This window comes from Pyricularia oryzae, chromosome 1, assembly GCF_000002495.2.
Source record: "Pyricularia oryzae 70-15 chromosome 1, whole genome shotgun sequence".
Classification (NCBI taxonomy): domain Eukaryota; kingdom Fungi; phylum Ascomycota; class Sordariomycetes; order Magnaporthales; family Pyriculariaceae; genus Pyricularia; species Pyricularia oryzae.
The window spans coordinates 2,430,744-2,443,611 of NC_017844.1; the positions used below are offsets into that span (position 1 = coordinate 2,430,744).

The window sequence follows — 12,868 nt, forward strand, 5'->3', positions numbered from 1 at the left end:
CCAGAGTTGGCCGATTTACGGTACTGGGGTGGGAGGAGAAAGACACGGGCACAGAGCCAAAAAAAAAAAAAAAAAAAAAAAAAAAAAAAAAGGAAAAAGGAAAAAGAGGAACAGATAGGCCCACACTTGCCTCTGTATCCGTAAATAACGTAGTTGCAGTTAGTAGACGCGGGCGGCAGGCAGCATCAGGATGTTCTGGCGGTGCGTTGTTGCAGTGAGTGAACTTGTTATATTTCGATATATTCCATTTGCACCCCTGGGCTCAGACCTTGAACATACCGTGATAAAGATAAAGGAGCCAAGTAATAATAGGGTATATGCTACGCATCGGTGACACTCTGATGCATACTCATGGCATACGAAGTTTGGGTCTATCTCTCTCGCTCTTTTTTTCTTTTTTAATATATTTTTACCCTCTCCTAAATTCAAACCTGCTCAGCTACTTCGTACCCAAGTAGCCCTTCTATCTAGTCAGTCAATATCTCCACTGGTCCACAAGCAGTGAGCTGTGCGAGAAAAGTACAGTATGCTAGCCCAATAACGGCTAGTTGGCCAGGTTCTTGGGGGTTGAGGTGACCTTACCTTGCTTACCTATTGCACCTAGGCCTGTGTCGGAAATTTCGGCGGGTAAATTTACTCTTGTACGTAGCAGAGGAGCTGATTACCCCCTTTGAGCGATTACTCCCCCCTCTCCCCCTGTCCACCTAGAAAAACGGCCGTACTCGCTCGACCTGACTCGAGTAGGCCATGATGTGCACGTTGAATGCTCTCGTCCAAAGTTTGAGCTCATGTTGGAAGCACGACCTAGTAAAATGCTCACTAGTGAACGGATTACGTAATAGATTATCAATCTCTTATGTATCAGAAGAAGCTTTGGATCACGAGTATAAAATCTCATTTTTCTCTTTTTTATTTTTTTATTTATTTTTTATTTATCTAGTTTAATTTTCTTTTTATTCCGATGTCGTTACAACCGTTGGAAACGCACGGGCTTTACTGACGATTTCCCCCCCTAACCGTTCATCAGCCACAGCTACAGGGATGTGCGCCGCGGAAGAATCGACAAGACAAAAGAGAGGGGTGAAAGGACCCGCAGAATGAATGCTACGCACGAACCATCGGGCGTTTTCCTGGGACGGAAATAGCATCCGTTCGGTTGCTTTCTTTTTTTTTTTTTTTTTTTTCTTTTTCTCATCTTTCTCTTCTCGTCCTTCCTTTATTGTATTGCCTAGCCTAGAGTGACTAAACTGTCTGTACTACATATGTACTGTACTGCCTACTCCCATTCCCCTTCTTTTATTTCCGATTCCAGCACTGATGAAACACATACGGCATACCGTAACATTTGCTACCCCTGTCAGCCCGCCTCACGCCATATCCTGGTTTTGAAAGAGGAAAACCATGGTTCTTATTGGAACGTAGGCGCTTGGCATTATACGACGCTGCAAACGTCAATCCAACTTTTTACTGTGTCTTTTTATCTTTTTATCTGTTTTTAACATTTTCTTCCCTTTCTCATGGCAGCATGTCCCATAAAAGACATGACTGTCTTTCTCTGTTGGATGCGCTCTCCTGCATGACTGACAGGCCGCATGCGCTGATCAGAAGAAATCAGAATCAAACGTTTCCCTATCATCACCGCATTCGGTTTACTCCTCTTAGTCTTCCTCATACTACTACTACGTTGGGCACGATAATGAGGTAGGGAATAGTTGCAATTCCACCCTCGGGCTTTGATCTCATTCGCGGACCAGCCTGACGGTTTCCAACAATTTTCAGGTTGGCCGGCTTCTTTCCAAGTCACTCAAAAAAGGGGGTCTTCGAGTTACAATCAAGCACAGAACAAAACCCCGATCAATTGACTGGCCCTCTGAGGTATCTGATCGCAATGTTTCCGGTCAAGCTTGTGGACAGGCACATACCGTGGTGGTGATTGCCGACGTTATTCCCAATGCAGGCAAAGTTTCCTGCTCATGGTATATCCCGTCCGTGATACATGTTCATCGTGTGCCAGGTACCTAGGTATGGAGGTACTTATCTTCACACCCTCCCCTCTACCTCGGCATCTTTTCTTTTCTTTTTTTTTCTTCTTTTTTTTGCCCTTGGTTGATGGCAACTAGATATGTTGCACTACAAGCCGTTTTTGTTCCGTCAAAGGAGAAATGCGAACGAGTTCAATGGCGCGGGGAGTATTTTGATTACATGGGAATCCGTAAGTAAAGACAAAGAAATAAAACTGACTAGAAAATAAAAATAAATGCATGCAGCTCCAATATGCAATATGCAATGCAACTCAACCAAGACATAAAAAAAAGAAAAACTGGGCCATATCTTTTAACACGTAAAGACGACATGCGTGTATACTGTATGTATGTACGAAACAAAAACAAACAAAACACGTCCAAACGACTTGCCCGTTTGATCGTTTTTTTTTTTGTTTTTTTAGGGGGGTACGATGTTGTAGATCTGGAGCCAGGTAGGGCGGGGCGTCGTATTTCTCGAGATCCCGTCCTCCCGCATCTAACCAAGGTCCATTTATTTATTACTACCCACAAACGTACTATTATCATGAGTATTAAAAAAAAAATAACCCCTCATCGAGGCAGTGGTCAGTTTTGCGATCTGGACTACCATACCACGTAGGTAGCGCACGACGAGTAATTAAAGTATTGGATTTTGTTTTTGGAAACACATCAGAATCAGAACTGGTAAGGTCGACAAACCGGCGAAGATACCTACTACGGTAAGGTAAAGTAAAATTTCACGCACACACATGTTGAGCCCACTGGGGAAAAAAGCACAGGCGGCCCAGCATGGATACCTTACCTTGCCGGGATGATGGTAGAAAAAAAGGTACTCCGTAGTACTGCAGTGTAGGAATGAGGCAAACTGAGGACCCACTTCCAAACCCGAAATTCAGACCACGGAGGAGGAATCCGGGAGGGGCAGCATGATGAACTCACCGGTACCCAGGCCAGGTCAATCGAAGAACTCGCCGAATCCCAAAGAGTGGACTTGCCCCATTCGGAAGTTAGTTCGCGTCAAATACCAAAGGACAGACAGACGATACGGAGTAACAATACTGCACGGCCATGTACTGCCTGTCCACGTTGTGTTTGTTAACGCTCTACCTTGGCAACTTAGTCAAGGGATAGACGCAGTGAGGGACGAAATATAGATCTACCATAATACTAATCATAACAAGAGAAATATATATTAAAAAAATACTTCCCGATCTGGTCTCGGATGCTTGCGAGATCCCCCCCCCCCTTTTTTTTTCCTATTTAGCGCGACACGCCTCAAAAAAAAAAAAAAAAAAAAAAGAAAGAGAAAAAAGAAAAATAAATCCTACCGGCAGAACAGATGCCCTACTCGCACGCTCACTAATGGGCTCAGCCCCTCATGGATGAATTTGCGCTCACTTGATCCATTCTTGTTGGCCAGAGGCGCTTGAAAACGGCGGCTGCCGCTGCGGTTAAACCCTTTTTTTCCGTCCTCGTCTGTTCTCCCATGGCAGTGGAAAGTGTGTGCTGTACAGCAGGTGCAAGAATTAATTAGCCTCTGGAAAGTAGGGAAGCGCAAGCATGCTCGTAGCCGATAGCACACCGTACATATGTAAAACCGACCAAACTTACTTTCTTTCTTCCCTTTTGGCCCGCCTTACTTACACGCCCTGCCTCCCCTCTTCTTTGTCGACGGGATTTTCTGAACCTGGCTGGTCATTGTCCAGGGTGTTGACCCTGCCTGTCCACTTTTTTGCATCGACAAGGTCTTGAAGCCCGCAGACGATGCATACAACTGTACCTCCGGAAGTCTCGCCAGAGCTGTGGTACTGTGCTCCAAATACGCAGCAGGCCCTTTTCTTATGTTTGTTTGACTCTTATCCATGTATGGGTTGTCTGGGCTGCCTGCGCGGTTGAAATGGTCACTCGATGACCTGTGCTTGCAATTTCGACTGGCCTCATCTTTTTTTTTTCTCTTCTCCCTCTCTGTCGATTTTATTCGTTCATTCTTTTGACAGTTGGCCGAGCTTGGGACGGCTGTATGGACGGGAACGTGGTTTCCCTCGACCCGCCCACAAACCCCGTCTCAACTCGCGACAGTAATGCACTCAGGGCAACGAGCGCGGCTGGACGGGTGACATACGGTTAGGGAGGTGGTAATAATCCCAATTCATACCTTTTTTTTTTTTTTTTTTTTAACCAGTCGCGACGTTCAATACAGGCTAGACGGATGAAAATAAAAGGCAACATGTAAAAACCACATTACCATCACTCTGGGTACACCGGCTTGCTAGACTACAGATTACCTGACGTGATACCTTGCAAAGTACCTTAATTACCTTACCTACCTTACCTGCACACCTTGCTGCCCACCTACATACCTCCTTGCTAATTGCATCGACGCACGCATATCTACCTACCCACCTGCGTTTGGGCAATTCCAGCTACGGTCGCTACCTTGCCCTTACTTGGCATCCGGGCAGGCGCTAAGGTGTCTGCCGGTGTCTGTTTCTCTCTCTACCTCTCTTTGCCGTTTCTTTTTTGTTCCCTTTGCTTCTCTACTAAATACAGTAGAGTAGGTACCTACCAAGTACAACAACAACAGCAACAACAATAGCAGGGCTGGTGGGCTTTTGCATGGGTCACCTGCTTGCCTGCCTACTTAGGTAAGAGCCAGGTTGAGGCTACTGTTGCCGTTGTTGCCCCTTCCTGATGTGGCTCCCCCTCACCCTTTACCCTCATAGCAAATAGCCACAAAGTTCCACTCAGGTTCTTTTTCGTCTTGCACGACCTCAACTCACGCACACCTTACCTGCCTACTTCTCCTCCCCAACCCACACACACACCCACCCACCCACCCACCCAGGTGCCCGATCTGACTTGACAGTGGAGGCAAAGTTACCTAGCCGACTCGCGCTGATTCCAACAACGAACGCCATTGACCCCTCGACTTTGCTGTTTCTCAATGACCTCGACCTTGTCTTGCGCTGAACTCCATCAGGCCAGATAGCCGGGCCGGACGGCGGGCTTGGGCTTTTTTATATTTATTTATTATTATCGTTTGTTTTGGCTTTTTTCTTGTTTCTGTCTTCTTTCTTTTTGGTTTCTACTTTGTTTGGGGACCTTCATATTCAGCACTTGGGTCAAGATACTGTGGCTCGGGCCTTAGTTATAATCCCTGGGATGTCCCTCCTCGTCGAGATTGAAACGTGCTTGAAATAACAAGGCGCACCCACTTCTCCACTCCTGTCGTTTACCGCCGCACAATTCTTGTTTCTTTCTTAGCTCTCATTCTGTTATTATTTGTTTCTTTTCTTATTTCTCTTTTTTTTTCTAGTTTATTTATTTGTTTTATTTTTTTTTCTTTACTTTTGCTTATTCATTCTCCGTCTTGGTTTTTGTTTCTTGCTCTTGTGCTGTCTGGGACTTTGCGAGCCAAACAGAGCAACAAGGAATAGGGTTTTTTTTTTGCTTCTTTATTCACCCTTTCGGATTGGAGCAGCATCCGGAGGAGTAGCAGCAAATCAACGAAACCGTAAGGCTCGTCTCAAAACAAGGCCAAAAGGGGAGCCGTCTCCGAAAATATCAGTCACTCGGTCAGGTTCATTCGGCCGGGACATTTTGATTGATCGATCTTTGCTCCCGCACAACCAACCAACCTCCCAGTCTGGGGTTGTCCCTGGGGAGCTGGATTCAAAGAAAATCAGGAAGAAAAAAGAAGAATAAGGAAACAAACACACCATCGGCCGGACGATACCACCGCCCTCAAACCTCCATACAACCTCAACCTCAACCGTCTCTATCCGTGCGAAAGAGTTCGATTTCTGTACCGGTTGTCGCTTCTGGTTTTCTGCTTGTGTGTGCACCGCCGGCAAAAGTCGAAACAGGGTTCCTGCCAGGAATCAGGAACGTATGCCTGTGAGCCTATGATGAATGGCACTGCATTTACACACCTGGGTACCTATCTAGCACTACGCCTTCAAGTCGCCCTGAACTAGGTGGGCAATGGTTGGTCCAACGGGAGACTTTTCACACCCCGCCTGTTTTCATCGCATCTACCTCGAAGAACCCGAGCTGGCCGCCACCACCAGCTCTGCCGGACTGAAAAAAGGTTATTAGCATTTTCTTTGTCTTCCATCTTTTTTCCCTCTCTTTTGAGCGTGTATCGTCTCGTCTTTCCCCACCCCTGTTTTGGCCCTGTCTACCCTACCTCCCTGCCTGCCTGCATAGGTAAGGTAAGGCACCTCCCTAGGTCGTCCCATCCTTATGCTTATCCCAGAGCTTCCAAGCTCCTCCGAAAATCCCACACCACACCCACCACACCCACACCCCCTTCCGCGCTCATCGTCGTCCTTGCCTATTTGGGCATTCAAATGCTTGTGTGCAAAACCTTCACAGGGTATTGCGCTGAACTGGGCGAGCACCCAGCATTGCATCTGCTTGCTGCTACCTTACCTACCTAAACCTGACCTAAAAGTACCGCAAGGCAGCTATACTTTATGTGCACGGTGCCAGCCTGGTTCCTGCAGAAAATTTCCATACTCTGTACATATCAGTGGTTCCAAGGCCTTTTGAGAGTGCCATCATCAAGATCCCGCATTCACTCTTTCTCACACCTCCGTCCCCTTCCCCAAAGGCTGGAAAACAAGACAACACAGCCGACAGTTGGAGGATTCGGTCTACACGCTCTCTCTATCTTGCATACACTTGTATATATTGGACTATTGCCTGATCTTGGCTACTTCGTGCCTCATCTCTATAACACCCCCATTCACGCAACCCAGACAGCACCCTGATCCATATCCCTCCCCCCTCTCCTTGCATCCACATCCGTTTGTGTTCCCCCTTGCGACAAGAGGAAGTCTCATAGTACCCTCGTCCATGCACACCTTGGGTTAGATCACTCGAGCCATCATTATCACCACAGTCCAACTTTTCCTCGTTGCATATTTCAACTTGCGCATATGAGGATGCTTACCGTCAAACAGCCAGCGCATCACGGCTACCAGTCCGTCCATGACCTCCCAACGCCGCCAAGCACATCTCGACCCTCGCCTCCCTTGGTATATCAAGAAGATCGTCTGCCGCGGCTCACCTCGATACACCAACCCTCTAGCCCCTCCCGTCAGCCCATGTCGGGACATCATCGTGGCTTGCCTCCTCCGGCGGCCATGACGCTTGCCCAGCCGCCACCTACACAGAGTACTGTTGCACCTCAACCTCCGCCGCCGGCCGGCCCCCAGCTTGGCCAGCCTACCGCTCTTCAGCCCCAACCACACTCGCAGACTCAGCCGTTGGGGCAACTGCCTGCTCCTCCACAATGGCAGCAAGGCCCGGACGAGTCCATGAGAGCCTGGCTGCAGGCCAAGACAGAGGAGGAGAAAACAAAGCAGGAAGAGGAGAGAACGCGCCAGGAAACCCTACGGTTAGAGCAAAGGAGGACGGAACATGAGATCCTGAGGACTTCTCTGCAAGGAGGAATTCCTCCTCCAATGGTTCCAGTAGTATTTGCAGGGATGGGCGGCAGCACATTGCCCCAAGCCGCTCTCGAATGGGCCCAACAGTACATGTACTCCCAAATGCAGGGGCAGGCACAACCACACCAGCCTCAACTGCTATCATCCACATCTGGTCCTGTCTCACCAGAGCACAGACGAGACTCACAGCCACAAGCCTTCGTCGTCTATCAACCCCAGACAGGCGTACCCCCGACCCCAGGCTCAGCACCAGGGTTCCAAAGCGCATACTCGGGCCAAGCACCAGGGTCGCCGCACAGGCCACGACACTATAGCCTACCAGGAGGTCGTGCGCCAGCATCAGGCAGTGGAGGCCTGCCCAACATCAACACAAGTATCCAAGGGGGTTCCAGCGCACCTCACAGCTCCCTCCCCAGCGGAGCGGCGGTTCAGTCTCAAGCCCAGGCGGGTCATTCTCAGGCCTCTCCAGCTGTTACATTTCATCACTGGGAACCACCAACAAGCCACGCATCTGGTAGCGGCTCCAAACAGCCTGCGACGCCCTCCGGTTCGTCCAAAACTAGAACGCGCAGTTGAAAACTTGTGGCGCTGTGTGTGCGGGGGGCTAACGGGTGTTTTTTTCTTTTACCAAAGAAAGATTTTCATTAGTAGGAGAATCGCCACGGAAGCGAAAAGCAACCGGGCCTCAGCCAGCCGCACCGCCGCCTGGCACGCAACCAAGAATCCCATCGCCGCCATCGTTTCAACACGGCCCGCCAAGTTCGAGTTTGGCGAATCCACCTCCAGGCCGACGCCGAGGCCCAGGGCATGTCAGACAAAGAAGTGACATATCTCTGTACAGACGAGTCGGAAACGGGGGCGGGAGACAAGACCAGCTAGGGGGCGGTTACCGCTCCAATTCGCCTGCTTACTCTTCAGCGCCCGCCACGGCGAGGGAAGTTAGTTTACCCGGTGACTTGTCACGACAGCAGCAGCAACACCAGCATCAATACCATCAAGAGCAACAGCAACAGCAAGCGCCCTCGCAACCTCGCAACGCGCCTCACTCGGTCTCATCTTTACTTTCAGAAGAGCCTTCGCCGAGAAACGTACAATACCACCAATCTTCCGCTCCAGAAATAGAGAGGAGTTCGCCAACTGCAGATTATCCTGGATCCATGCGACAACGAGAAAACGAATGAATGTGAAAACTTCTTGTGCACAACCATCAAGACGAAGACGTGGATCTTGTCTTGAAGCTTCCCCGAGCAACTGGCCTGAAAGACGCGAAGCCGAGAAAGACCTTGGAAAGGAGAAAGTCAGGAGGGCATCACAAATTGCTAATTCGAGCAGGCAGTTGCACATGTGGACCAGCCACGCCAGTTCTTATAGTCCTCGACATACCACAATGCGGTATCTGGAGCTTTTCTTCTTCTTTTTCTTTGATGATTCGTCAGGTTTGCGGCGGACAGTGCAAGTCCATACGCCTTGTTTTTTTCTTGGCTTCCGCCTTAGACGATCAAGACGGCGGCTACATGATGCTAGCTTTGGCCAAAGTCAGACGGGGAAAACAAAGAAAGAAAAGTACGATCTCACAAGCAGGAATCTCTCGAGAAACCTAGATTAAAACTGTAACATCACCTGTCTCAAAATAACTGCATCTAATCATATTCATATATGTAAAATATCTTGTTTTTCATGCTCAAGATCGTCATCACGACAGACAGATAACGGCCAACAAGATCCAATGTTTCTTTTTTCTTTGTTTTATCAGTCTCTATCTCTATCTGGAATCTCAAGGACCAGGCCTCGATCAGACAACGCCCGGTGTAAGAATTCAGACGCCGACAACCATGCCTTCCGCTTGGAAGCTTGGAAGATGGCCGACCGTGTGAGAGACGGGACAAGGCCTATAGTACACCATGGTATAGGCGCCATATTGATCAAGATGAACAGGGGTGTCTCTTCCCAAAGACGCACCAGAACTGCCTAGGCTAGCGTATGCTTGATGCATGTGGGGTGTTAAAAAGACAGATAGACCCTTGGCCATGCAGCCCGCCAGTCAGCTGCGATGATGATAGATCAGGGACCTGAACCTGACTGTAGTAAACGGTTCCACATCTGCCGGGCAGTGGCAGAAGCCCATGATGCTATTTGTCATGACGGTAAGGGAAGGAAGGAAAGAGGGACGTGCGATGTGGGCGGAAGCGGAAAGATGGAGGGGCGGGAGGGACGGAGTTTGGCTGTTGCAAACGTCGATGCCAAAAGCAAGCGGCACAAGAAAAATCTTGGATGGATGTACAAGGGACGAGAACCAGGGGGACTAACCACACACGGGAAAGTAAGTGCCTGGGAAAAAACCCCCCCGACCTTCTTTTTCTGTTTCTGTAAAGGACTAGACTGGAGCTAGAACTTAGGTGGCTGGCTTGGCTGATAATTGGGGGGTGGGAAGGTGAGGGGATTTTCTTTGCGGTATTTCACCCGTTGGTGTAAATCTATACCCGATTAGAACGGGGAGGGGTGGGTGGGGCAACGACTGGCGTCTGTTACTTATTATAGGGCTGCAACACAGGCGCGCTTGCGACGCTACGACAACCTTCCTCGTTAGCCGCCCAGGAACGACACCTAACCCTGCTTTTCACCACCACTCACTCCCCCCCCCCCCCATTGTATTTTTATTTGTTTTTATTTTTCGACTGTGCAGGCCAGTAATTTTGCGTCGGGACCTGGCAACGTAGCAATTCGTGTTTCCTTCCCTAACGACCTAGGGTGTCTTTTTTTTCTGCGCTTAGGAGGGATCCGGACCCGACAAACGACACCGGGCGCTAAGTACAGGATATTATTATATAGTACAAAACATCACAGCTAACAAAGATTCGGAACACTGCTACTTATATACTCGCCCGTCGCATTGATCTACGACGGGATGGCCATTCTGTAAATGGTATACAACAAGACCAAAAGGTGGTCGGCGGGGGGTTTGGAAACAGCCAGGACGAAAGAGGTAAACAATTCATGGTGCCAGTGGACATATTGTTATTGCCTTGTCGGTTCTGTCAGCCGCATCACAAGAAAAAGAAGCAAAGGAAAATTAATAAGAAGAGAAAGTATAGCACTAAAACCAACCACGACGGCAGGAATGTGCATTCTCGGGCCTTCTGGTGTGGGGGATCTATCCTACCCCCCAAAATGATAGTCCGTATTGTTCCTTTCTGCTGTTTACCGTCTTCCTTCTACTTCGTAGGTCTAGTGTTGGGGATCTTGGCACTTGTGCCGAAAGTACAAAAAGAAAAATAAAGAGAGAAAAAAAAACTGGGAGCTAGCAAACTTGTCGAAGAAAAGAAGAAAAAACTCGTTTTCGGTACCAAGCTCATCCGTGAGGGAGGCAACACACAAGACACAGACACACTTCCCTATTTTTATCTTTATTTTTATTTTGTATTCCCCCCCCCCCCCCCCCCCCCCCCCCCCCCCCGGCCCAAAAAAAAACCCCTAAAACAGGAACCTCGGGCCAGATCTCCGGTCAGCATTGGCCCCGCCGCGGGTTGCAGATCATTCTGGATACACAACCCACGCGACTGCGTGCATTGGAAATGGGTGGGTGGGAGGAAAATGTCTCTTCTTTTTATACAGCAAGTAAGTGGCTTTGGTGTTTGCACATGTTCGACTGGTGTGTGAGCAGCGGGGAGAAAGAAGCGAGGATCGGCGGCCAGTCAGGAGGGCATTCTTCATGTGTTGAGAACCTGTCCCTGCTGATGCGCCCGCGTGTGTGAGAGAGTGTGTGTATGATGTGTGTCACACGACATGATCCCGATGACCCAAAAGGGAAAAGGGTGAAAAAGGACGGGGAGAACAAGGTTTTTTGGTGTCGGGAAATAATATATGCGCCCCAGCTTTGGTAGAGCGGCATAACTACCTACAGTAATGGACAGCGAAGAAAGTTCATTTGGTTGTACTTACCTAGATTAGGTGTATTACGAACATAGGTACCTACGCATGTATACTATTGCAACCCACGATTGAGTTTGTCACATTTACACACACCCCCTAACTCCGCATCTCCCCCTCCTCGAGGGTTGTAGAAACATGAACATAAACGGGGTTTTGGATGAGAAACGGAATAGAAATAGAGGCAGTGAGAAAAAAAAAGACAGAGAAATTGCCGTCTTTACTACCGCCAAGCTGATTCGGGTCATCGGGAAGAAGATGCCGACTGGCTTTTTCAATATGCGGGAGTAATTGTGTAGCCTTCGCCAAAGGATGCTGCTCGCCGATCACCGACTTTTGGTTTGCAAAACCGTATTGTAGATTGCTTGGTGCCCTCCGATTAGCCCCTTTTTTTGCTGGTTTTTTTTCAACTGTCATAATTATATTGCATCCCTGAAACCAGTCTTCCCGTGGTAATAAGAAGACGCAGGGCTGCGAGCCGTATTGAGGCAAGGGAACAATGACGGAGGGCCATTTCTCAAAGGGAACCTGCAGACCCCGTCCCCCCGCCATTCCGCCATTCTGCACCTTGAAGTCATCACCAGAGGGGTCTTGTCATTTAATCTTGTGATCCGGATGGAGGCAAAGACAGCGGGTGCCCGGCACTGCCGAAACAGCTGCCTTGTTGCATGTTTTATATCTGTTTTTCGAACTTTTTTTTTTTTTTTTTTTTTTTTTTACTGGACCACTGGGATCAATGCGACTGAGACTCTCTTCTCTCCTATACTAAAGAGAACCCAACGGGCCTTTTCTTTTTAGATTTCCCCTGGGAGTTGTTGTTTCTCCGCTCAACACTGCCTTTTGCAGCACCCGGATCCGGCCGTTTTTTCTTTCTCTTTCATCTGGCAATAAGAGAAGTACTCGGCAAGGAGAGAAAAATAACACTGTTGGAATCTGATATAATGAATGAGGCTGATTGTAACAAAGTGTTGCCTTAATGGTGACATGTTGGCAATGTTTTGATGAAATTGTTGAAATACATCCTACCCAGTCAATAAAACAAACCACTTTTTATCAAGAGCCGAAGTGCAGGTATACAGCCAAAAGCAGTAGGGCCGAAATGACGCATGTTGCAAGTTCCTAGTCCCAGGCTCAGACCTTCTGAGTGGAATTGGCGCCACGTCGTCTGATGGAAGAAGTTGCAAGGTCCCAAGGAAAGCAGTGAAGCAGGTCTTAGTGCTGTAGCGAGCGAGGGTATTTATATTTATATTTTTATTTTTTTTATTTCCCTTCTCCCGAGGCAGTCCATCACCATGTGTTGAAATGGAGGGAGTGTTTTCTTTTTTTTTTTTTTTTTTTTTACTTGCTAATCTTTTCATGACACCCAAAGCATGTATGTTTACGCAATCGTTCATCGTGGCGATGCGTCGTAGCATTCCTTCGGAGGTGCTTGGTGGTGAGACTATTTTCATGGATAGCTGC

The 12,868-nt window shown here is 48.4% G+C and overlaps 4 protein-coding genes across 4 annotated transcripts; 2 read left to right on the plus strand and 2 right to left on the minus strand.

The window, feature by feature from the left end:
- Positions 1-2,122: 2,122 nt before the first annotated feature.
- Positions 2,123-2,752, plus strand: MGG_16155 (uncharacterized protein; the record flags this gene model as incomplete). The annotated part of the gene is made up of 5 exons (XM_003709358.1): positions 2,123-2,212; positions 2,348-2,369; positions 2,447-2,476; positions 2,603-2,639; positions 2,704-2,752. The coding sequence occupies 5 exons, from the start codon at positions 2,123-2,125 to the stop codon at positions 2,750-2,752; spliced, it is 228 nt and encodes a 75-aa protein (XP_003709406.1).
- Positions 2,753-3,348: 596 nt separating this feature from the next.
- On the minus strand, positions 3,349-3,979 carry MGG_16156 (uncharacterized protein; the record flags this gene model as incomplete). Its single annotated transcript, XM_003709359.1, has 2 exons — positions 3,669-3,979; positions 3,349-3,530 (listed from the first exon to the last, which is right to left on the minus strand). The coding sequence occupies exons 1-2, from the start codon at positions 3,886-3,888 to the stop codon at positions 3,349-3,351; spliced, it is 402 nt and encodes a 133-aa protein (XP_003709407.1). The 5' UTR covers positions 3,889-3,979.
- A 582-nt stretch (positions 3,980-4,561) lies between these two features.
- Positions 4,562-6,348, minus strand: MGG_16157 (uncharacterized protein; the record flags this gene model as incomplete). The annotated part of the gene is made up of 6 exons (XM_003709360.1): positions 4,562-4,564; positions 4,850-5,036; positions 5,659-5,690; positions 5,744-5,827; positions 6,039-6,104; positions 6,322-6,348. 6 exons carry the CDS (start codon positions 6,346-6,348, stop codon positions 4,562-4,564), a joined length of 399 nt encoding a protein of 132 aa, XP_003709408.1.
- On the plus strand, positions 4,879-9,218 carry MGG_06699 (uncharacterized protein). Its single transcript, XM_003709361.1, has 3 exons — positions 4,879-6,114; positions 6,992-8,027; positions 8,114-9,218. Exons 2-3 carry the CDS (start codon positions 7,136-7,138, stop codon positions 8,659-8,661), a joined length of 1,440 nt encoding a protein of 479 aa, XP_003709409.1. The 5' UTR covers positions 4,879-6,114; positions 6,992-7,135; the 3' UTR covers positions 8,662-9,218.
- The last annotated feature ends 3,650 nt before the right edge of the window (positions 9,219-12,868 follow it).

Coding starts and splice junctions, on each gene's coding strand:
- MGG_06699 (XM_003709361.1), top strand. CDS start 7,136: ATGTCGGGACATCATCGTGGCTTGCCTCCTCCGGCGGCCATGACGCTT. Junction 8,028..8,113: donor ACAGCCTGCGACGCCCTCCG/GTTCGTCCAAAA, acceptor CTTTTACCAAAG/AAAGATTTTCATTAGTAGGA.